The 24,748-nt window shown below is 33.7% G+C and overlaps 1 protein-coding gene across 1 annotated transcript; it reads left to right on the forward strand.

Moving 5' to 3' along the window:
• The first annotated feature begins 1,234 nt into the window (after window positions 1–1,234).
• LOC129255452 (uncharacterized) lies at window positions 1,235–16,024 on the forward strand. The gene is made up of 10 exons (XM_064096036.1): window positions 1,235–1,252; window positions 1,599–1,754; window positions 2,485–2,567; window positions 9,319–9,357; window positions 11,160–11,386; window positions 11,807–12,005; window positions 12,555–12,624; window positions 13,039–13,152; window positions 14,486–14,554; window positions 15,165–16,024. Exons 1-10 carry the CDS (start codon window positions 1,235–1,237, stop codon window positions 15,282–15,284), a joined length of 1,095 nt encoding a protein of 364 aa, XP_063952106.1. The 3' UTR covers window positions 15,285–16,024.
• The last annotated feature ends 8,724 nt before the right edge of the window (window positions 16,025–24,748 follow it).

Here is a 24,748-nt window from a genome sequence, read left to right on the forward strand (position 1 = left end):
GTCAAAATGTTACAAACATATTTTGTTGTATGCAGTTTGCCTTTGGTACTTTGCATTTCTGATTTGAAGTTATGTTTTTATAAATTTTATCTGTATTTCTACATCATCCCTATATGAAAGTAATGTAATGGAGCATTAAACATCCTGTAAATCTACCAAAATAAATTATTTCATCAGGAGTCTAAACATTTATGACATAGAGTTTATAGGTAAATTTCTTTATTCTAATTATAATGATGAGATCATTTGATCTAAATTCTGATTATACTGTACAATAGCTCTCATAACCGACTGTCAATGAGTAAGTCATGTATTTTACACCAATATACGTTAAGTATCATCTGGAAATCTTTTGGATGGATTACACGCTCTGGCCCGTATTCTGAAGTCAGGTTTAACTTAGACCACGTTCTAACTCTGCTAAAATTATGGGGAACCAAAATAAAAATCAAAATTTCTGTCTATTGTGTTTACTATTTTGTTTTCATAACGAAGAATAACACTTCAAAATAGTTATTCCCAGACAATTATTAAAAATGTTAGTGTTGTATGAGTTAATTAATTTGTTGTGTAGGCCTACTGTTAGTGATTTGTGTCCCAATTGGCTATCCATAATCAAACCACAACTTTAAACCAGGGTTTAATTTAAACCTGGGTTCAGAATAAGGGCCTATATATCTTTGTGGCTTTGCCTCACCCTATCAAATAGAAAAAAAAGGAATGACAAAATACATTTTTGGTAAAGAAGAGGGTAGCATGGCGTGAAATGGTTTTGATAGTATACATACAGTGAATGGTAATACCCATAGGTATACAATGATTACAACTTTTAGAAATCCATTATATCACATGTGTATTTGTCAGAATTTTTTCAACTTTGCCCCAACTGCTTCTGTTATTCATTTCCCACTTTCTTTTAAAACATCTTGTCCGTTGGGTTGCTTTCTCCTATAATTCTGATATTTCATGAAGCCTAAGTTAATCTTCCACTTTACAGGTCTTCTAAGAAATTACGTAGTATTTGAATCATATAGCTAAGCATTATTAGGACACCCATAATACTTTTTAATATTTAGAAATTATTTTATTAGACATTAGCCCATTGATCCTAGTAATTACACAAATTGTATTCATAGTTTTTAAGTTTGTTATTTGGTTCTTGATAGTGTTTGTAATGTTTGGAAGTCTTTCTTTGTTGAATTTGTAGCAAATATTGAATTTGATCACCATAGTGATGGGAAAGACTTGTGAAGTATGTGTTGACCCTTGGTAAATATTACAATTTACCCAGACTTACTAGTATTGGAAATCTCTTGAAAAAGAGGTGTGAAATTTTCATCATCAATACGTAAAGGCCAAGTCCTTCCCATCAAATAGTTAATTTTTAATATCAAACAAATAATTTTAAGATTTATATATTATCAAAATCGGATGTGAAATAAAGTTTTAATTTTGATCCCTTCTAAATTCTTAATAACTGCTACTTTCTTTAGTTCTCACTGGCTGTGAAATTTATGTAATTTAGTGCTTATCCTTTAATCTAGGCTGTTATTAATCTCTTAGTAACTTCAATAATTTGTCTTGTTTTCCAACACTAGGGAGTTCAGCTTCAGTTGAGTCTGGTACTGACTAGGAATGAAGATGTCCTCAAACACTTAGAAGAAGTAGAGAAGATTTTCTTAAAGAATGGCTCCTCAAGTGACAGGGAAAACTTCAGTAAGAGTATCAGACAATCCAGACTTATCAGTAGTAAGGTGGGTCAAACATACTGAAACGACTTTTAAGTAATATTGTGTAGATATGATGCAACCAAACTCACCAAATTTTGTCAGTGTCCAGATATGGCTACACACATTGTCTCACATACCTGTATTATACACTTCAAGTCTATTACTATTTCATGTCATTGATTTCATTTTTATGTCAAGAGAATGATTTGTATATTACACCTGGTGGGTGTTTCATGAAAGTTGTCAGCACTGACAAGTTGTCTTTCTCCGACAGTTACTATAGCAACAGTCAGAGGCCAGTGCTTCTTAGCCAATCAAAACCAAGGATTTCACTGAATAGTCAGCAAAGACCATTTAGTCAGTGCTGACAACTTTGATGAAACACCCCCCTGGAGTCATGTTGAAACATGTCATGGATTTCAGGGAATCTGGACAGACAATCTTGCCCATTCTTGTTTTCATTTGTGCTACACTTTATTTTTTGATGATATGATAGGTTTGTAGAATTCTTTTGTTGCCTTGCAACATGTTTTAATGCCTCATATTTATTGAATTTGTAGAAAGAAATATTGTTTTGTTGCTGAGCTTTATCGTTGAGCTTTTTCTGTATGAGCTGATGATGATACAGTATGTGGACTGATTAATAAGAAAACAATTAAAATATCTTTCTATTTTTCATCTTGATGAAGAAACTACATTTCTTCTTGTCTGTATGACTGAGGATGACTTGCATACATGTCGTTTTTCTTAACAGCTTGAGGAGAATATTCAAACACAATGTACCTCTATTGGACTTGCTGTTACTGAACTGGAAAAAAGAAGTGCAGATGCAGAAGAGTAAGTATGAACACAACAATTCATCCATGTATCTTTAACAACAGTGGTATTCATGTTGTTAACCCAGTCAACCATAGTGGTAGAATCACACTTATTGTCATGTATTGGTATTATACTTAACAGCTATCTTGGTAAATTTCTCTTTTTCCACATGTGATTTCCTGCATCGGAAACTGCTACATGTACCAACAAAGAGAACCCTGTGAACTTTATAACAAGGCAATCATATGACAAAGGAGATTCTAGAGATATTATTCACATTGTAGATACACATCTCTTTAATTTTCCAAAAGAGGGAAAATTCACAAAAGTATATACATTTAGCTTGTTTTATTGAGCACTTTTAGAAATGTACGTCCACATAGTGAACTGGTACGAAATGACGTCATTTTTTGGCCTGCCATATGCCTCACGTCCTCACACACGTCCACTCTCAAAATCGAGAACCTCGCCACATCCATTTTGCGGTTCTCCTAAATCATAGACGACGTGCACGTGAGTGACGTCATTTTAACCGTTCAAGCCCAGCATGAAGATCAACCTTTCCCTTTTAAAACACAGTTTTCAGCGACTTTTCACAAAATTAATGTAAATTGTACGATGACTTATGTTTATCATATTTGAAATTGCTCTCTGATCTCCAAAATATACATCGAAATATATCCTAACTCGCGTAAAAAGGAATCAAAGCAAGTGAAAGGGCACATGTGCACAAGTTGCACCTTCGCATCACCCGACCGGGTCGCCAGGCGATGGTGCGCCAGATCTTCCGGGTCGGGCAGCGTGTCATGACCCGCTGGTTATCGCGCTGTTTCATGTGGACGTACGTACACGTACAAGTCGAGTGAAATCTTAAGTATTCGCATCTGTAGTGAACAAGGGCAGACGACGACGTTGACTCGAAGGATCAGAGGACTGCTACGTCGTTCACGTTCACTGCTCCTAAAACCCTCTATTATGATAGAATGATACTTCTCATGATTGGAAACATAAACCAATATTTTTGTAAAGACTTCAGATTTACATAATTTACATACAGGTCTGCTCAGTCTGCCTGTGGTAAATATGTTCACTGTACGTATGTGTATGTGAGATGCTGAATTTATGGGAATTTTTAATGTATAAAGTAAACATAAATATAATAAAAAAAACATGTGTTGAGTCAGCGTCATTTTGAAATGGTAGTTTGACACAGATTAAACCTCCACTATTTTATTGATTTTATTCTGAGAGAGGGTCTACCTCTGAGTACATAAACAGAGTTTGAACATAAAAAGGTTTTCTTTGAATCATCCTGCTCTATTATCTGTGAGATCAAAGCATGGAGATGTGCTTTATTGTGCTTTGACATCAGTGCCTAAGAAATGCATTCAAAGAAGGTAGAAATCAATATAGTCAATTATTTTGATGAAGCCTGCAAGTACGTCATCATGCTGAGGTTGGTGACAATATGGATGGTTCTAGTTGTACACACATACAGATGTATGAGCAGATCCAAGATATTTGGTCCTTGTTTTTCAAATTTATTTCAAATTTAAAAGAGAGTTTTAGGGGCAAGTGATAGGAATTGGAGAGGGGTAGAGGAAAGTATTAAGGAAAGAGGAAAAGACAAATAAAATTAAAATAAACATTCCCTTCGCCATGGTTGGTACATACAAACACTTTGGTATATTATGTGGACACAATCACTTAAGGTCGTGTCAAACATTCCTCTTGTACTAATTGAAAAGGTCAATTCATTACACAGGCCCCCTGCATAGTATGATTTGATGAGAGTGAGCATATGGTATAAACCCAAATTACACACACACACTTTTAAAATCCTTTTCAGTGTAGGGACCATCATACTATCTATAATTATTCCTTAATGAATTTAATTTGACAATTAAATCAGATTTATCACCCTCTTTCAGTAGTCAGTGGTGTTTTGTTTTTCTTTACTAAGGCCCTTTTAAATCCTAAAGTTTATAATATTTTAAATAGTATGAGAAAGCTTTGAAATTGTTTTATTCCACACATGAGAAAATGTTTTGTACCAAGAATGACAAAAACAAAGACAAACTAGATTTTAATTCGTCATGCGGATGAATTAGGTGGTCTGTCGTAGAAAGATAAATACTAGTAGATAAACAGACATAATTATTTAAACAAATGAGTTGATATTAGATTGAAAGATAAATAGACAGTCAGATAGACATACATATTTAAACAGATACACATAAGAAAGATAGATAAATAGATAGATGGATGGAGAGATAAATGATAAGTGGATAAATTAATAGAAATAAGGTAATAATAATAATATACAGTTCTTGTATAGCACATATCACATGAATAATGTCTCTATGCGCTTCCAAAGGACTTGGATATTATTACCCCAGCTGTAGCTTGGCAGCCGTAATTACTAAGATTACAGCGCACACGCATTTCAAGGAATAAATTCCTGCCAGGTACCCATTCACCTCACCTGGGTTCAGTGCAGCACAATGTGGATGAATTTCTTGCTGAAGAAAATTACGCCATGGCTGGGATTTCAACCCACGACCCTCTGTTTCAAAGTCAGAAGACTAATCCACTGGGCCACAATGCTCCACGGTAGATAAATTATATCTTTAAATATAGATAGACAGATAGATAGATAGATAGATAGAACATAGATAGATAGAAAATAGATAGAGAGACAGACAAACAGACAGACATACAGATAGATAGATAGACAGATAGATAGATATAGAGATACATGTATATATAAACAGATAAATACGTATTAGATACATATTTAAATAGATACACATAAGAAAGATAAATAAATAGATAGATGGATCGAGATATAAATGATAAGTGGATAGATTAATAGAAGAAAGGTAGATAAATTATATCTTGATACATAGATAGACAGATAGATAAATAGATAGACGGACAGACATATGGATATATTGATAGAGTGAAAAAGAGAGAGAGACAGATAGATAGATAGATAAATAGAAAGATATACATATTCTAATAGATAGATATATATTAAACAGAGAGATAGATAGACAGATAGATATGTCATGTAGGTAGATAGATAGATAGATATATTTATAACATAGATAGCGGATAGATAGATGGATATGATTTGATAGATATAATATGAAAAAAGTAATTATAATCTGTTTTATTTTGCAATGTTTTAACTATTATTCATTGGACTTCTTATAAATAATCGCGCACAAGATAGTTAAAAAAAAAAAATCATGTTCACCCCCGGACTCGAACCCCTGCCCGCATGACTGAATGAGATGCAAGTCTGACGCCTAACCGATTGAGCTACAATATTTGCCATAGACTTTACACGTATGCAAAATATGAGAATCTCAAATCCAATTTTGCAAGTGAAATACGGGCATGATTCCGGCATCTGATCGGAAAATGAAGGCAACATCTGCAAAAGCTTAGAATCTCAGCTACAACATATTAAAAGCTCATGGATAACTGACAAGAAAAAATGGTGATATGGCTCACGAAATATAGGAATGTAGAATCTAGTTTTGAGAAAAAGTCATGTCCCATAGAGATTACACGCAAAATGAGTAAAAATGACATGCCTTTATTATTTGCAATTTTACAGGATGATCCGTTTATCAAAATGAAAATTAAAGGCAATAAATCAGAAAGAGTAAGAACTAAGCTACAACATATCCAAAATTGGGCGAAAATTGATCAATATTCACGGAGTTAGAGCCAAATTTGCGTAATTATTATGACGTCATAACACGCAAGATGGATATTTTGACTTCCGACGCCAATTTGATGACGTCATAATATACGTTAGGGTCCAATGAGACATGAAATCATATGTATGATTCATACTCTATCGAAATATAAAAAAAAATTGGGGGTCCCCGTTCGTTCTGAAGAGCTACAGTGAATTTTTAATAGGCATGTTTTTGCCCATATAGAGCCTATGGAAAGAGCTCGCGCGCACGCGTGCTGCAAACTTTAATGGGTGCTCATTCCCTAATTAATGATCATAGAGAGCTGATCGAGGTATTAATTCGATCAGAATTATATCAATAATAGATACGCATAGAAAAAACAGCGAATTTATGCTGCGTAATACCGTTACGCATGAAAACGCGCAAAATCTTGAAATGCTTAAAATGACCTAAAACGTACCCAAAATTAATTATAGGCGATTTTTTTGTGCATTTTTATTGCCTTGACGCGCGCGTTATGACCTTTGCATGACCTTTGATGACATTGACAGATGACCTTTGACCTAAAGTTTATTTCATGTGAATATGATTTATTATTGATGATCCATTATGTTGATATGATCAAATTAAGATTTTTACAAAATGGCGCGTAGATGAAGTCATCATGACCAGATGACCTTGAAAAGCTACGTAGCGCGTCTCTATGATAGACTCTATATATGATGAAAAATTCAGCAAAATTGATATAGCCGATTCAGAGAAAAGTTGGCGACAAACATAGGTGCAAAAAATAAATAATAAAGAAAATTCTGACGAAATTAAGAGGTGATCTGTCACAGACAGACCACCTAATAATGTATGTGGGCGATTCCAAGCAAAAGCGGACATTTAATTGGCTCTATTTAAAATCTGGATCAATATTTTCTTTTAAAACTCATGGAAGTTCATAAATACAAAGGGGATCATTACTAGCCTCAAATATTTTTCTTCTGCATCTCCTTATAGGAGAATCCGAACCATACCAAAAATTATACACATGAGACTACATCAATTTAACAGAAAACTATTGTTTTTTTTTATTTTCAGTAGGACAATCTGAAGGTCATCATCATATTAAAAGGAAAACTTCAAATATAGGTTGGGGGAAAGGTTAAAAAATGTCAAATTTGTGGAACCAGACAAAGTGTAATGCGACTGACCAGATTTTTTTCTATCCACAAGAGAAACTTGAAGTTGCTTCCCAAATTCAAATGTCTTATTTGACACCTCTATATTTAAGTAATATTTTGCAGGTATTGAAATATGGCAACAGTGTTTTGATTTAAAGAACTATAGAAAAGTAATCCGTCATGTTTTTTCCATGTCCTTTTTATCTAAGGTGACTGACCGATTTTTTTTTTAGATGTCACAGTGTCCACAATATACATCCTAGAACCATTCTGTATGTATTGTTCTAAAGCCTCAGATGTCAAGATAAATTGATAGTATAAACTTGACAGAAAGACTGACCCCTGTAAAACTGACGGCACCAAGTTTAAAGAAGACATGTAAAAGTGTAATGTGACTTACAGTGGAATCGCCCATGTACATGTACGTGTACAGGTATATATCATTCTTATTTATGTAGATCGGGCTGATCCACTGCACTTTTTTGGAACCTAATTTCTTTTCCTTAGACATTTTAAATGTAAACCCTATGTTATTTCATATCAAATTTTGGACCAAGTATCTTACATGATGTTTAATTTTGTCATTTTTCATTTATCTGACAAGAAATTGGATTTGTGAAATATGTGGTTTATATTGACCCAAACCTAATACCAGTTTTACAGCAAAATAGAATTTGATGAAAAGAGGTTCACAATGATTAAAATTTTCACTGTTCTTTTCTGCTTATATCAAAACCAATTCTGAACAGACTCCTCCTATTTATAATTTACTATATTTTTTTTCATGAAGTGCATATCCCTATGTGAGAATAAGTACCCAAAAAGATATTTTGCTCGACTTAACTAGACAAACTACATGTCACCTACTATTAAAGACTAATTTTCATGCAATTTAAAAAATGTGTCAAATTGTAACTAACCGCCTGTATGAAAGTTGATTAAAATGCTCTCGTAAAATGGAAAAGTAGGTCTATATTTGGGCTGTACATTATATAGGTATTGTATGATAGTTGCTGAAAATTGTTCATTATGCCACATGTACATTTAGGAGGCATGCGAGGACTTCATACTCATGTTAATGTACAGTGAAATAGCAATTTATTTCATATTCCCTTTGTATTTAGCAATAAAATAGAAGTTTTTATAGATCAAGGTAGTCAAGGGCACTCCACATATTGTACAACACTGTAATTGATGGCTTTGCCATTAGATGCTGGTATTATGTTCTATACTTTCATCATTGAATACAATGATTACTGGATGAGGAAATGTATAATTTATATACCGTACACCATTCACTGGTATTTCTTTCTCAGAGAGAGAGAGAGGGGGGGGGGGGCATAGGGAAAGAGGGAAATGAGGGTAGTAGGATAGATGACAACTGATGATAAAGATATTCAGATTCATTCTATTAATATTTATATTCTGCTTGAAAATCACAAAATATTTGTCTTTCCTGTAAAAATTATAAGAAACTTAAATGTTGACTGTATTGACATCAAAATATTTCCTCAAAGAAAGAAACATGCCTGGTATTTGGCAGAACTTTATTCAACATATTTTTTGGGGAAATACCGGTAAATGTTATACCTGTAATTACCAGTACTATAAGAACTCATCTCTCAGTGCTCACGCCTCTGCACATTTTCAGCTGTTTCAATTATTGGTGATCTTCTAACAGAATATCTTGATATTTGAATGATAGCTCGTGCCATATACAGTCATTTCTAACATTGACTTTGGGCACCTTATTTTGACCCCTAAGGTATACTTTATATTGATGTATTGTACTGTTGATGAAATAATGATTACACAGTTCTGATTCCAAACAATAATTTGTAATTGTTTTGTAAATCTATGTGATTGGTTATTTACATTAAAAAGGCAAAGCACAGGAAGTACACCAAGGAAAGGCAGAAGGAGGTAACTGCATTTTATCACACTTTGGCTTGATGTGGATGCACTATTTGTTTACTGGTATTTTAATTGAAAACATTGTGCAATATTTTTATTCAGGACAATTTCAAGTTTGTTTTGTTGCTTGATTTTGCTTGTAATATTTTGCACTTTTGCACCAATTTTGTTGTTGTAATTAGGTTAATGAATCATCTAACATGGGTATCATATCAAATTGCTTGGACAGAATGTTGATTGATGTGAGTGATGTGTTGATTATTTAATAATTCATGGGCTTAGACTTTTTTTTAGGGAAATATTCATGGTGTAGTGCAGATTTTTTGTGTGTTCATAATGATGATATGTTGATTAAATGCCAAAATTATATTGCATTAAACCTGTTCTGGCCCCAATCTATAGGTTATAAAGAGCTACAAATACATCTTGCATTTTTGAAGGAATGCCAGTTGCATACTGATGCCAAAGCAACATCTCTACCAGTGGGGTTTGGCCTAATCTCTGTCTTAGATTAAATATCAAATTTATCAGGGGCAGCGGAACGGTTTTCAAAGTGGGGGGAGTGACCATGCAAAAAATCACAATCATATAATGTATGGTCATTTTTACGTTTTTGCACACGGTTTTGGAAAAAAAGGGGGGGGGGGGCTGAAGCCCCCCCCCCACTTCCGCGGCCCCTGTACATGTATATTCAATACCATCTTTTATAGGAAGATACCTATGGATTTGGTGTAATATAGAGGGAAGGAAGGAATACTAGAACTCACAGAAACAGATATAAGTAGCACAGTGTATATTACAAGTTTGAATCATAAGTTATGAATATTTTATTCAGCCTGTGTGAGCTCTGTTTGCTTAATATGTGTTGATAAAGTTGGGAATAGGTCACAAGTTACTGAGTAGCAGAATTAACCCTCTTTGCTCTGATTCTCTTCAGAATACCCAGAGACAGACCATCATTGCCCTGAAAATTCATTTAGTAATTTTGAGGTCAATGACGATATTGCATGATGCAGTAAATTTGGAATATTTAGAGTAATTCCAGAATTACTTGGCTACTGTCTATCATGCGGATGATTAAGAGTTATGTGTCCTTGACACATATTCTTCAAATAGTAATTAAGTTATTAGGTATATTCTCTGGAGGAAGGTTGAAACTAGGTTCTTTCCATTTGTCAGCAGACTTGCAAGCAATTACTCACTAATTCATTTTTCACACATGATATACTATGATTAGAAAGCGAATAACAAAAAAATGATTTTGATGAAATGACAAGCAAATACAGTTCCAAACCTTAAGTTCAAGGTCATTTGTTATGAGTGAACAACTGCTCTACATTTGCCAGTGAATGGTAACAAAATGAAAAAGCATTATGCCTGGACAATTTATGTCACCGTTTCTGGTAACCCTGTCCACTTTTATTAATGGTCGATATAGATTCAGGCTGAGCTAAGATTGCAAAATTTATTTATTTCATACACTGTATTTCCTCTCTCGAGCATATTAACATGTAGTACATTATAATTATTTGATTCTTGGGTACTGAGTGTAATGTCAAATATCATTTAGTACTTCCATGCTTTCTTACTATCCTGTTATTAGGCAAGAATGGGAGGTGGGTCATGGGTTCAATCTCTGGCCAATTCATACCAAAGACTTTAGAAATGGTACCCTCTGTCGTCTAATGAGTCACGCTGCATTTTAATATGGAGCCTATGTTATGCAGGGCCCCACGAGAGCTGTAGCGGCTACCCTGGATAAAGAAGACATTATCACTAGCATTTTATTAATCTTTTCTTTCTGTGTCAAGGTCATCTGCAGCTGAAAAGTCTGGTTTGGAATTCCAGCTGAAGTCCCAACTAAATCATAATGTCCTTCTCCATAAGGAGAAAGCAGAGTTGGAGACCAGACTTAAGGAGCATATGGGGACTCTTAAGGAGTCTGGTAAACAAGCTGATAAACTAGAAGAGGAGATTGTGGAAACCAAGAAAATGATGAAGAATCTTCTTGATATGTTTGAAGAAAAGGCAGTAGAAGGTGAGTAATGTCAGGGCTTTCATGGAAATTTGTGTCTGTAAGGAACAATCAAAAGAAGTTATTTGGTTAGAACTTTATAGGTTATCATTAGAGTTTAGAATGGTGATTGTTTTTTATTTTTGTTGCTGCATTAGTCCATTGATTCAAGATAAGATTTTTTTGGTACAACTGTATCAAATGCTAAAGGAAATCATCAACCATTACACTACCTCTTATCTAATGATACTTCTCAGATAAACAAAGCTTTTTTTAAGTTTAATTGCATCATATGCCCATAAATTTTAGTGTTGTGGTTTACTTGAAACAAGCTTCAACAGTTTAGTTGTTGGTTATTTTGTAGTGAATTGATCATTATATGTACAATATGTGTTCCCTCTAATGGTTTAGTAATATATATCCTTCATCTAAATTTGATTGCAGCTGAGAATAGAATAGGTGAGCTGCGTGAAGCCATGGAGAGGACCCAAGAAAAGGCCAAGCAGTACCAAGCCATGTATGAGGCTGAGAAAGAGTCTAATTATAGATTTGAGAAAGAACACAAAGAGAGAGAAAAGAATAGATTCAAGATGGAGAATGGAGATGATGAGGGTGATGGTTTAGGACCAGTCTTGATATCAAGGTAAGATTATTAAGAGCTATTAAAGTTTAACTTTTGGATTTTTACATTTGGATCAAAGATGGGTCTTATCATGAGTACTTTCATACTTACCGGTATACTGATAGTGTTTGCTTACGAATGACTGGAATATGGTCTTGACATATCTAGAATTTTCCCTGGTGTTTTTGGACTGATTTCATTTCAACCACAATCAAATTGAATGGTAAAACTATGCATTCACATGCATGTAAAACAAGAATCGTTAATTACAAAGACCTTATGTTAGCTTTACAAACATCTCTTTTAATATTACCTCATTAAGAATTAAGTGATGCAAGCATAAATTCTGAAATTGACAAGGTTCTGACATCTGTGGGATTTTTCTTTTAAGAAAGAGGATATGGATTCAGAAACAATCTCAAAATATTATTTACCTCATCAGAGAACAACACTGTAGAGTGAGGATGTGGGATTAGAGTCATTGTCGGTGGTATTTCTAGTTGCAGTTTGTTGATGTAGATTCTTATCAGCATCACATATTTTTCTTCACATATTTGTTTTAATAAACAGACCTCAGACTTCGGTGAAAAGATCAAAGTCAACACCAATCGACCCATATCACATCGACCCTCAGTACCAGGTATGACTCAAGTTAACATTATTCTTTGACTTCAATATTTTTTAATGAAATAACAATTTGTAGATATATGTCTGTAATCATGATATCATCACAGATTTAACATCTGCCTCCAAGTCTGGAGAAAAACAAGGTGTTCTACATTCTTTAAATTACTGAAAATATTTATAAGTTTTATAGTAAATTGGTGAATACCCATTTTTAAACTACATATTTAAAGCATGGTTTAATAGAATTGCATTTTTGTCAAGAGATCTGACTCAATTATTATTGAAATCATTCACTTTTTAAAACTTTTATAACCATTTTAACCACCCTAGACTTTGCTATAAAAGATATATGTCTTTTGTCATCGTGGGCTGTTCATAATACAAAGTTACTTGAATGTTTTTTTCTTTTCCATTTCTTGATTATTAGTCTGTTACGGAGGAAAATAAGGCCTTAAAAGCAGAAGTAGATAGATTACTGAATGATAATGTACATCTATTAAGGAAGAGCAAGCAAGCTCAGAGGGATATTGAAACTATTCAGGTAAGCATTGGATTAATTTCCTCAAGGGGTTGATATCATATGAAGAGATGTCTTTCCTAAACATGTATACATACTCAAAATAACTGATTATTTAAGACTAACATAAAAGGCATGTAGTAACTACATTTATATCATTATGTTGGATGATCGATAATTGCCATTCATGTGACGTGATGTTAATGAAGAAATCAATACAGAAAGTGGAGAAATATGTCCAAAAAATAGAGATAAAAATAAATGAATAAACAAAAAAAGGAATTAAAAATATGAATGAATAAATACATGAATAAAACTAGAAAGAAGTATACATGAATAATCAAATCTACAGTTTCAAATTTAAGGTATAATCTTCCTCTTGGCTCAATGAATACCTTCAACAGTATCACCCTTTAGCAGGTCTTTGGATTTGGTCCAAGCAATAAGCCATAAAATCAAGGAGTATAACTTCCTATATAGAGTAGATTACTTCTATGACTCAGCGTTCATAGGCTACGTTGCTAGGCAATCAGAAACAATTAAAGATTAGAGGAAAGTGGTGTTGATGTTTCAGGGCCTGGCAATGAGCCCTACTCGTATCTTCTGAAATTAAAGTAGGTCTTGAAATTTCAGCTAATTATAGTATCATAGATAAAATTCCATACATGTTTGTAGTTAACCCCTAGAGAAATGCTAATCATGAAATCCATATGATTTCCATTTTTGAAGCCTTCATTGTGTACATTACTATCAGATTTATGCCTTATGATGCAGTTGAGCCTCTCACATCCTACATTAAATAAAACAAAAAAAGAAAAGGAATACAAGATTATACAGATAATGCTGTACATTGGATTTTTGTTAAGCCAAAGTTTAAAAGATTTCAGAGTCATTTTATATTAACTTTTGAATGTTAATCTTAGTATTCAGTTCTCTGGAATTTCCATAGTAGGGCACATATTTATATAATAATTTACTTGAATGTAAAAAACCTGCCGTTAATTGTAAGATTTTCATTGAACATTTAATTGCTTACTGTTGAGAATGTTGCCATGATAGCGAATGTTAAATTTCGTGCAATTGGCCTTAGACTTGGACTTCATCAGTGACTTTAGCTCCATGTGATGTTTGTGGAACATCTCTTGCATTAAGTTTTGCAGATGATGTCATTGTTGCTCTGGCTGAGATTGCATTAGACATAGCAATCAAATTTGTCACTGGTTTGCAAGTCGTATTTGATAGTTTTCTGACCTGTGACAGGAGATTTTATTCTTGAGAGTAATTATAAAGCACAGAGTGTGTTGTATCTGTTCTGTTTTATTTTTATCTCCATGTTCACATACATGTGTTTTTTCAGAATCATGTTGCAACTTGTTCAGGTCAGAGGGATGAACTAAGAAGAAGACTAAAGAAAGAACAGGAAGAGGTACATTTCATTTATTTAGTCATTAGTACAGGGAAGAGAGAGGCAAGACAAGTTTTTGTTATGGGATCTTGTTCTGAGGAAGGGATAAATTTTGTTAATTTTCTTGAATTGTAATGTTGAATGGTATACCTATGGTCAAAACTACTTTTCTACTTTCTGTGTAATCAATGCCTCTCTAATACCATGTTGATTTAATTAAGTTGAATCAAATGACAATCATAACACAGAAAACTATTAATGATGGATGTAATGTGAAAAGCATTTTAAAATGATTTTTAACAGAAATATGCATAAATGTAAATGGTAAGCATTTGAGCCTCTTGTATTAAATAATTGCTTTGCTTTCTGCATTCTACTATTAGAATTGTTTTTCTTCAATTTTTCACACTGATAATGTGTAGCATGGTTTGTAAAACATTTAGAATATGTCAAGTCATCATAACTGTAACTACATGTACAAGGGAGAGTTACATCAATGATATTCTTCTTAATTCTTCTTAATTCTACTGATCATTTCCTCCTTCATAGAGCTTTGGAAATGTTTATAGAAAATCTTTATGTTAAAAAAATGTATGTATTGATATCTTTAAACGATTTATTTGATGAACAGAAGCGCAAGCTTTCATCATCAATGACGAGGCAAGCATCAGATTGGATCATGCAGAAGAAGATGGTCAAAGACATTGAACATTATAGTAAAGTTGGAAAGGTCAGTAGAAACACTCATTAGTGGACTGATTATAGTTTACTGGAATTCGAAGTGATGTGATTGGAATGGGTAGTAATTACGCAAATACGCTTTCATGGAAGTTTGGACATGAGGGCTCTTTTACACAAAGGTTAGTGATTAATAACTATTTTGAAAGAACAATTCTGATTGGTTCCTAGCCATTCTACTGAGCAAAATGGGCATGCAATGATGATCTTCATAATTGTGATATGCGCTATACAAGAACTGTATATTAGTATTATTATCTTGCTAGGCCATTTCATTTAGAGATTAATTGCTAACCCATATGTTACAGGGCTTTGATCTCATAAAACAATTTATGTCACATGTGCATGAATGGGTGTTGAAATGAGAGGTCAGAGACGTACATTTTAAGTAATGTGATGTATTTTTCATGATTTTCAACCCTATTTAATATGATTGAATTTGTAACACTCTTAGTTCATATCTGCTTTCTTGTTTGTGCTATCTTTGAGTTTTGTGCACAACATGATTGCCAGATTCATCTTTATATATTTGCTTTCTATTCCCTCATAATATTCTATTATTTTTTTGTTCATTTTTCCCTAACAATTTTTGTCTTGCTTTTCACTTTTTGCTTGCACCATTTTTCTTATATTTAGCAATATGTATCTATTTATTTCTCCATCTTTCATGTCAAAGAGCATTTTAGCACAGTGTATACTATCCATATTTCTCCCTCCTTTTAACTGTTTAAATACGGGTGAAATAAACTAACTAAAAAAAAAATCATAAACCAACAGCAGAAACAACAGAAAAGCTTGAATTCATAAAGAGACTGTGAATCCTCTGAAGTGTTATTTATCTTTTGATAATTTATTTGTTGCTAAAACTCTGATCTAATTTTTTGTATGCACACATGGGCAATGTGCACTAAAAAATGTACACTGTGGTTTAAACACACTCCATGTTTTAAAAACCTTTGTGAATTCAGGCTAAATCATGAGACTTGTGGACATGCCACTTTATTTCTTCTTGGTCTTTTTCAGTTATTATCCATCTAGTCACCCATCATTATGTGTGACAGTTTTGAAAACAAGATTCATTTTCTGCTCATTTATCTCATTACAGCTCTTAATTGAACAATCAGCTAATTTGAAAGCATGAAAATCTCACACAATCATTCAGTGCATATTACTTTAATCTACTTTATATTGAATGTTTACACTGCAGGGCAATTATCCTTGGCATTTAGCTTGCATAATGCACTTATGCAGATTTAATTGAGTTATATTCAAACAATTTCAATTGAAATTCATATTAAAAAAGTGCTGGAAGGGGGAATTTACTCTTGCATCAAGATTGTTATTCTGAAAATCTTTTTACTTAGTAGAATATTAAAAAAAAATATTTTTCCATAAAACCTGGCTTTGCCATTTTCCTTGATTGTGAATGGTTGATATTTATGGTGGCTTATAAATAATTGCATGTCATTGTCCAGAGTGATTAAAGGCTTGTATCAAATATTTGTGTTACAGTTGCTGTCATTAATTCAAATTTGTGAACCATTCTGAAAAATTGTGGTATGCATTCTAACACTGAAATATTTTTTTCCCGGTGTATTTGCTTTAATAGGAAGAATGATTATACACATCTTGATAAAATTACTTTTAAGTTCTTTGTTATCAGTCATGATGAACATATTTAGATTTGAAAGTTTTCCTTTGGCTTGACTGACTAGATTATTTGCAAGGTGTGCTCTGATAGTTGATATTTCTTGCAATATGCTCAGTACACTAAAAGTTTTGAATTAAATGCCAAAATATGATTTACTCTAAAATATGGTGTAATCTAAAATTAGATTAAAAAAAATTGAGGAAACTATTTTAGGAATAAGAATTCATAGATTTAGTTTTTTAAAGATACATATGTATATATTGTAATGAATATCTAAATTCATCTAAAATCAGTTATATAAGATACATATGTGTATATTGTAAAAAATATGTATATTTTATCCAAAATTAGTTATATGATTATCATTTAGAATTTATCTTTTTTTTTCATATAATTCTTAGGTCCAATCGTAAAACCCACAAGTTTGCAACTGTAACTCAAATATTTGATATTCAACCTGCATGCTTGTGGTGGATTTTCATCCTATATATTCTCTATATTCCTTGTATTTCTTTACTATTCAAGACATGTTCTTATTTACTGTGTTGCTGGGCTTACACCGCACTCTCTGTTTCTGACTATCTCTCTACAAGGAATTATCCACCCAGCAGTGACTAAACTCAGGTACCTAATCTATCCATTTAACTTTCCACTAACTTGCCCTCTAGTGTTCTGTTTCTACCACTTTATCAGCACGAGTACATTAAGGGGAAGCTACCTTGATATAGTTGTGTTATTTCGTATATTGAGAGAGAGAGAATTTTGAAAAGGGATTTTCTTTTCAGTTTTATTGTCTCACCTGCAAAGCAGAGTGAGACTATAGGCGCCGCTTTTCCGATGGCGGCGTCAACACAAAATCTTAACCAAAGGTTAAGTTTTTGAAATGACAGCATAACTTAGAAAGTATATTGCCCTAGTTCATGAAACTTGGCCATAAGGTTAATCAAGTATTACTAAACATCCTGCCTTAGTTTTACGTCACATGACCAAGGTCAAAGGTCATTTAGGGTCGATGAACTTAGACCATGTTGGGGGAATCAACATCAAAATCTTAACCTAAGGATAAGTTTTTGAAATGTCATCATTACTTAGAAAATATATGGACCTAGTTCATGAAACTTAGACATAAGGTTTATCAAGTATTACTGAACATCCTGCTTGAGTTTCATGTCACATGACCAAGGTCAAAGTTCATTTAGGGTCAATGAACTTTGGACAAATTGGGGGTATCTGTTGAATTACCATCATAACTTTGAAAGTTTATTGGTCTAGTTCATAAAACTTGGACATAAGAGTAATCAAGTATCACTGAACATCCTGTGCGAATTTCAGGTCACATGACCAGTGTCAAAGGTCAATGAACTTTGGCCATGTGGGAGAATCTGTTGAATTACCATCATAACTTTGAAAGTTTATGGATCTGATTCATGAAACTTGGACATAAGAGTAACCAAGTATCATTGAACATCTTGTGCGAGTTTCAGGTCACATGACCTTTCAAAGTTTATAGATATAGTGTATAAAATGTGGATGTAGGGGTAATCAAATATCACTGACAAGTTTTAGGTCACATGATCAAGGTCAAATGTCAATGAACGTAGTATTGTATCATTATATGAATGGTGTTTTTTGTGAATAATTATTTTATAGCACTGCTGCTATTAGTCAGGTCCAGATTTGAGAAAAGTAGACTGCCATAGGCAAATCGTGTTAATGCTGAATTAAGAAGTGTTTTAACATAATTCGAGGGCGCTGAGTCCAAATATGTTGTTTGCCAACCTTGAATTTAATGTTAAAATCCTCAAATTGGCAAAAACAATATGGTCGCCATTCTACACACTTTTTTGCTCTATTTTGACCCCAAAAACTTGCAACAAAAATGTTTTTCGACTGTTTTTGGTACTATTTGATCTCAGGAATAACATACTGAAAACTTTAAAAATCCGCATCCGGGAAAGTGGTTATTTTCAAAATGGCGTCTAAGATGGTCGCCATTCACTGAAAATTAACATATCCAACTCTTTATTCACCTTAGACATCCATTTTCGATGCATATTCAATGGTGTAGGGGGTAAAGGGTCTACTGATACAGGCAGGGTGAAAATAAGCATGCAAGGGTACCTGGAAATCCAAGATGGCATCCAAAATGGCTGCCATAACCTAAAATTTCACAGTTTATCTTTTACCTATTTTAGTGCGTTTGATTTGGGTTTCATTCAATGGTGGTTTTAAATGTCGAGTAGTAAATTGGGGCAAGTTACAAGGATAGTCAGCGATTCACTATGTCAAAAAATCCAAGATGGCTTTCAAAATCCGAGCCTAAAATGGCTTTTGTTATCTAAAACCGACAGTTTGTTTAATATTCGCCTGGGAAATATGATATCGGTGTCTAATCCATGGTTTAAATGGTCAAGTAATACGTTGGGACAAGTTACAAGGACAGTCAGTGGTCCTGTATGTCCAAAATTCCAAAATGGTTTGCAAAAATGGAGTCTCAAATGTCTGTCGTTAAGTTAAAACCGACACAGTTTGTTAAAAGGTCAAGTCCACCCCAGAAAATGTTGATTTGAATCAATAGAAAAAAATTAAACAAGAATAACGTTGAAAATTTCATCAAATTTGGATGTAAAATAAGAAAGTTTTGACATTTTAAAGTTTCGCTTATTTTTCACAAAACAGTTATATGCACATCTCGGTAACACGCAAATGAGAGAGTCCGTGATGTCCTCCACTCACTATTTTTTTTATTTTTATTATTTGAATTATATAATTTTTCAATTTTTACAGATTTGACAATAAGGACCAGTTTTACTGAACCATAAAATGTTAAAACAATTGTAATTCCCCGTGTTAATGGAGAAACAAAGCTTATTTTACCTTCCAATGAGAAGAAAATTAAGATATTTCATATTTTATATAATAGAATACAAAAGAAATAGTGAGTGAGTGACGTCATCAGTCCCCTCATTTGCATACCGACCAGGATGTGCATCTGTTTTGTGAAATTTAGCAAAACTTGAATGTCATAACTTTCCTATTTTACATTCGATTTTGATGAAATTTTTAGTGTCATGCTTCTTGGATTTTTCTCTATTTGTTTAAATCAACTTTTTGTTGGGATGGACTTGTCCTTTAAATAACCGCCTAGAGAATATGATTTTGGTGTATAACCTGTGGTTCGAAGGGCCAAATATTACATTGGGACAAGTTACAAGGACAGTCAGTGGTTTCAGTATGTCAAAAAATCCAAGATGGCTTCCAAAATTGGAGTTTACAATGACTGCTGTTATCAAATAACTGACATAGATTGTTTCATATCCGCCTGGGGTATATGATTTTGGTGTTTAACCCATGGTTTAAAGGGTCAAGTAATGTATTAGGGCAAGTTGCAAGGACAGTCAGTGGTCCACCATGTCCAAAAATCAAAGATGGTTTCCCAAAAATGGAGTCTAATACGGTTGTTATTACCTAAAGCTGACATAGTGTGTTTAATATCTGCCGGGGTATATGATTATGTTGTCTAACCCTTTGTTTAAATGGTCAAGCAATGCATCATGTACATGTACATTAGAATAAGTTACAAGAACAGTCAGTGGTCCTGTGTATCCAAAAATCCAAGATGGCTTCAGAAAAAGGAGTCAAAGATGGCTGCTGTTACTTAATAATGGACATAGTTCATTAAGAATCCACCAGGGAGATATGATTTTGGTGTCTATCGTATTGTTTCAGTGGTGAAATAATACTTTTGGATTAGTTACAATGGTATGAAGCAGTCCATTTTGCGTAAAACCTCAAAGATGGATTAAAAATGTGTCGAACATGAGTCCCATTAAGTTAAAAATAGTCATAGGCATAGCTATGTGATAAAAAATTTGTGTCTACGCTATTGTGGTTTGAAGATTCGAATAATACATCGGGACAAGTAACAAGGATGGTCAATTTCCTTTTTTTTTTTCAAATAAAAAAATCCAAAGTGACTTTTAAAATTGCATAAAAATGACTGTTGTTCCCTACTCATGAAACCTTAGAATAGTTCTAAGCACAAAAATGACGTGTCTTGAAGTACTTATCAGCTTGTTAACAGTACTTTTCAGGTAAAAGTGTACCCAATTTTTAAAGTTTATTTTATTCGGGTTTTTACATATTGTTGCACCACCGCCTAATTTTGTACCTTGTAACACTTATTTTTATGAGCCTTAAAAACATAGCAGAGACACAAAAATAATGGTTCTACATGGGATAATATAAATTAAGAAGTATTTCCATTTTTGTATCAATGGTGGCCAACTTGAATGCAATTATGCGAGCCTTCTTCAATTTTTGGACAACAGCGTATCCCTGCAATTCATCTTAAGCTATATTATTTGACCCTTGAAATCATGGGAAAGATTAAAAAAAAATGTCTTTAGGTAGACAGCAAGAATGCACTTTGCATCCATTTTTTTTTTTATAAACAGCAACCATCTTTGAAGACATCAAGCATTTTTTGACAATCTGCACTGCTGGCAAACCTTGAAACTTTTCCAATGTATATATTTTTTTCATTATTTTGGAACCATTACTTTTTTCTTGTCTTTTTGGTAGAACCCAAAATTATGTTTACCAGGTGGATATTATATCAGTTTGGACCATTTCACAGTTACAATGTCCTTTATTGATGCCATTTTGGAAGGTCATCTTGGATTCTCTGACACACTCACTGACTATCTTGTAAACATGTCCTGATGCATTTTTGCCTTGAAAGCTTTTTGATATAAATTAATTTGTTGACGATGCAGCAAGCAATAGATTATTTAATTTAATTTTTTGGAGTTGATAGTACAACGACTGCTGTTTTGGACGCCATATTGGATTTCCAGGTACCCTGGACGACATTTGTAAAATTATAACCTGTCTCACTAGATTTTGTTTAACCTTATAAGTTTCATGATATAGATACTTATACCCTAAAAGTTATGACATTTCAAAGACTTGGCCTCGGTTAAAATTTGATGTTGACTTCGCCGCCGCCAAAGTCATTGACGCCGTCGGAAAGGCGACGTCCATATGTCTTGCTTCTGCTATGCAGGCAAGAAAAAAAATCTTCGAATCTGGAGTGAAGTTATGATTTTGCCAGCATCTCCAAAAAATTATCAAACATTTGGCCATATTATTTGTCAATCAGCAGCTGTGAATCACGGCAGCCATCTTGGAATTAAAGAAGGCTGACAAATCAATCGGATGCTTTACGTTTGCAACCCTGCATATGGGTATCAAAAATAAAGCATAGACCAAAATTTCTGAAATATAATCACCTATAGCATGGACCTATTACGAATAGGTCCATGCCTATAGAAACTGTTTAATAGGGGAAAGCGCATTCAAAATGCCGCCATTTTGTTTTTTGCAAATTTGACAATGAAAACGTGGGAATCAAGTTTGGCAAACACCATGTTTGGATTCAGCATCCCTGAATTACCTAAAAACAATTGATAAATCAGCATTAACACAAAATGCCTAAAGAACTTTTTCTGAGCACTTTTTCAAAAATCTGGACCAGACTATATATTGAATCGCGTGATGCAGGTGAGACCGCCAGAGGCATTCCACTTGTTTATTGAATATAATTTGTAACTCCTTTATATTTTGCTTCTTATAATCAAAGCAAATTATTATGATACCTCTATTAATGTTTAGGAAAAGCGAAGAAAAATTACTTGCTTTTCTACTGAAAATGTAATTGCCAACATATAATGGAATTCTCCTTTTTCTCTTATGAGCTTTACCATTTATATACATCAATTGACCTTTTTTGCAACCTTGCTCATTCTTTTGTGCCTTTTATAATCCCATTGTGCCTTTTATAATCCCATTGTGTATATAGCTTTGGAAGTTTGTGAACCAATATTAAAGCCCCTTGGCTATTATAGAAAATGATAGATCCATACCATTGACCTCATTTAATTTGAGTGGTGAGGTGGTAAGGTGTAATAATGAATTGAAATATGATAATACACTGATGCTAGTGCATGGAATACACTAGACTTGATTATTGTCAGGTGAATGCATAGCCTACATATGAAATACCTCCACTGCCTCCACTTTCCATGCAGCTGAATATTTTTACGACTTCCAGACATTGTAAAATACCAAACGGCTTTATTCATGTATAAGTACCCCAGGGGGGCCACTTACATTGACGAGTGGATACCATGTGCGACCAAAAAAACATGTAAAAAGGATGTCTTTTTCAAGATAGGGCACGTTACGTACGTAACGTGATAAGGGTATCGAAAACACAAAAATAATGAAAAAATGGTATCTATTTCGCTAGGAAAGCTACGTGTTTAGGGTCAAATTTGCGGGGATGATAAAACAAAATTAAAATGTTTTATAAAGGATGTCCTTTTTGCCACAACACTGGAAGGTGGGGCCGTACTAAACCAAATGGTGTGTTAAAACCGACGACCAACGGACCCGTGACAACAATAAAATATCGCTGTACTTGTTTAGGGGTTCATTTCAGGGAATACTTGCCAAGAGTATCATTTTGTTTCCAATACTTGTTAAGGGTAGGGTTTCAGACGCCAATACTTGTTAAGGGGTGTATTTTCAGAATATTGAAAATACGTGTTTAGGGTGCTTTTCGAGACCACATGGTCGCGCATGGTATCCACTTGTCAATGGAAGTGGCCCCCCCCCCTGGGATAAGTACCACAAACAAATTCTACAACATATTTTTGACATTATGTTTTCTACAGCAGACTTCTTTCATTCTTACTACACTAGACAAAACAAACATCTCCGCACCCCATTCCTGAAATCAAACAGTGAATGCATGGTTCAAAGCATCCATCCATCCGACCTGAAGAACTCACCTTCATTAAATATGTTTAAAAATATGACAAGTCTTTTCTACAAGCTCACATTGAATAATAGCATTACATCAGGGTATCCATTTGTGTATGTAGTTGTTTTGTGCTGGGCTTGTCTGGCCTTAAGGAATGTCTCCTTTTATTATATACTTGCATATTTTTATCCAGTCTCTCTTGCTCATCTTTTCTACTTTGGAGCTCATTTTATTCTTCACTTCTCTCCTATCTTTCACTTTACCTTTTATTTCCTTTTACATCTACCTCTTCTCCCAACTCTTGTCTCTTCTCTGTACTTGACCCATTTTTTTAGCCTCTTGCTCCAACCCTGTGTTCTTTTCTTTTATCTATAGCTATTTTTATTCTTATTTAGGCTACCTTGCCAGCAGGCCTCTAGGCCCTTTTGGATGTGCCTCACAAACCTTTCATTATTTTTAGAACACTTTTTTTATTTTCACTGTAATTTCAGTGTATTATTGAACATCTACATATTCTGTGATGAGCTGCTCGACATTGTTATCTTTGAACTGTTTTAAGAGCCTTTTTAATTGGCTTGTGAAATAAAGATGAATTGAAGATGAAATGAACTACCAAAATTTGGTGTGAATCGGTCCATGGGGGCCTGAGATATGACCTCCTGAATACATATTTAGCCCCATTGAAGTGAATGTACTATTGGCCTGGTTCTAAAAGTTGGGAACCAGGCCAATAATACATTCACTTCAATGGGGCTAAATATGTATTCAGGAGGTCATATCTCAGGCCCCCATGGACCAATTCGTACCAAATTTTGGTAGTGGAGGTATTTCATCATGCTCTACCAAAATATGGTATCAAAATACTGACTTGCATAATTTGAAAATTGATGCCGTCACACTTCGGTACTCTATATGTATGCACTGAATAAAAAGCATAGTCAGTGCATGAAATATAATATACATATGAAATCATGGTTTCAAACCATGGATTCAAACT

This window comes from Lytechinus pictus, chromosome 3 (assembly GCF_037042905.1).
Source record: "Lytechinus pictus isolate F3 Inbred chromosome 3, Lp3.0, whole genome shotgun sequence".
NCBI lineage: Eukaryota > Metazoa > Echinodermata > Echinoidea > Temnopleuroida > Toxopneustidae > Lytechinus > Lytechinus pictus.

Bases quoted from the DNA above. Each gene is read 5' to 3' on its own strand.
- LOC129255452 (XM_064096036.1), top strand. The intron at 11,387-11,806 runs GTGAGTAATGTC...ATTTGATTGCAG, and splicing joins TGAAGAAAAGGCAGTAGAAG to CTGAGAATAGAATAGGTGAG. The intron at 13,153-14,485 runs GTAAGCATTGGA...GTGTTTTTTCAG, and splicing joins GGGATATTGAAACTATTCAG to AATCATGTTGCAACTTGTTC.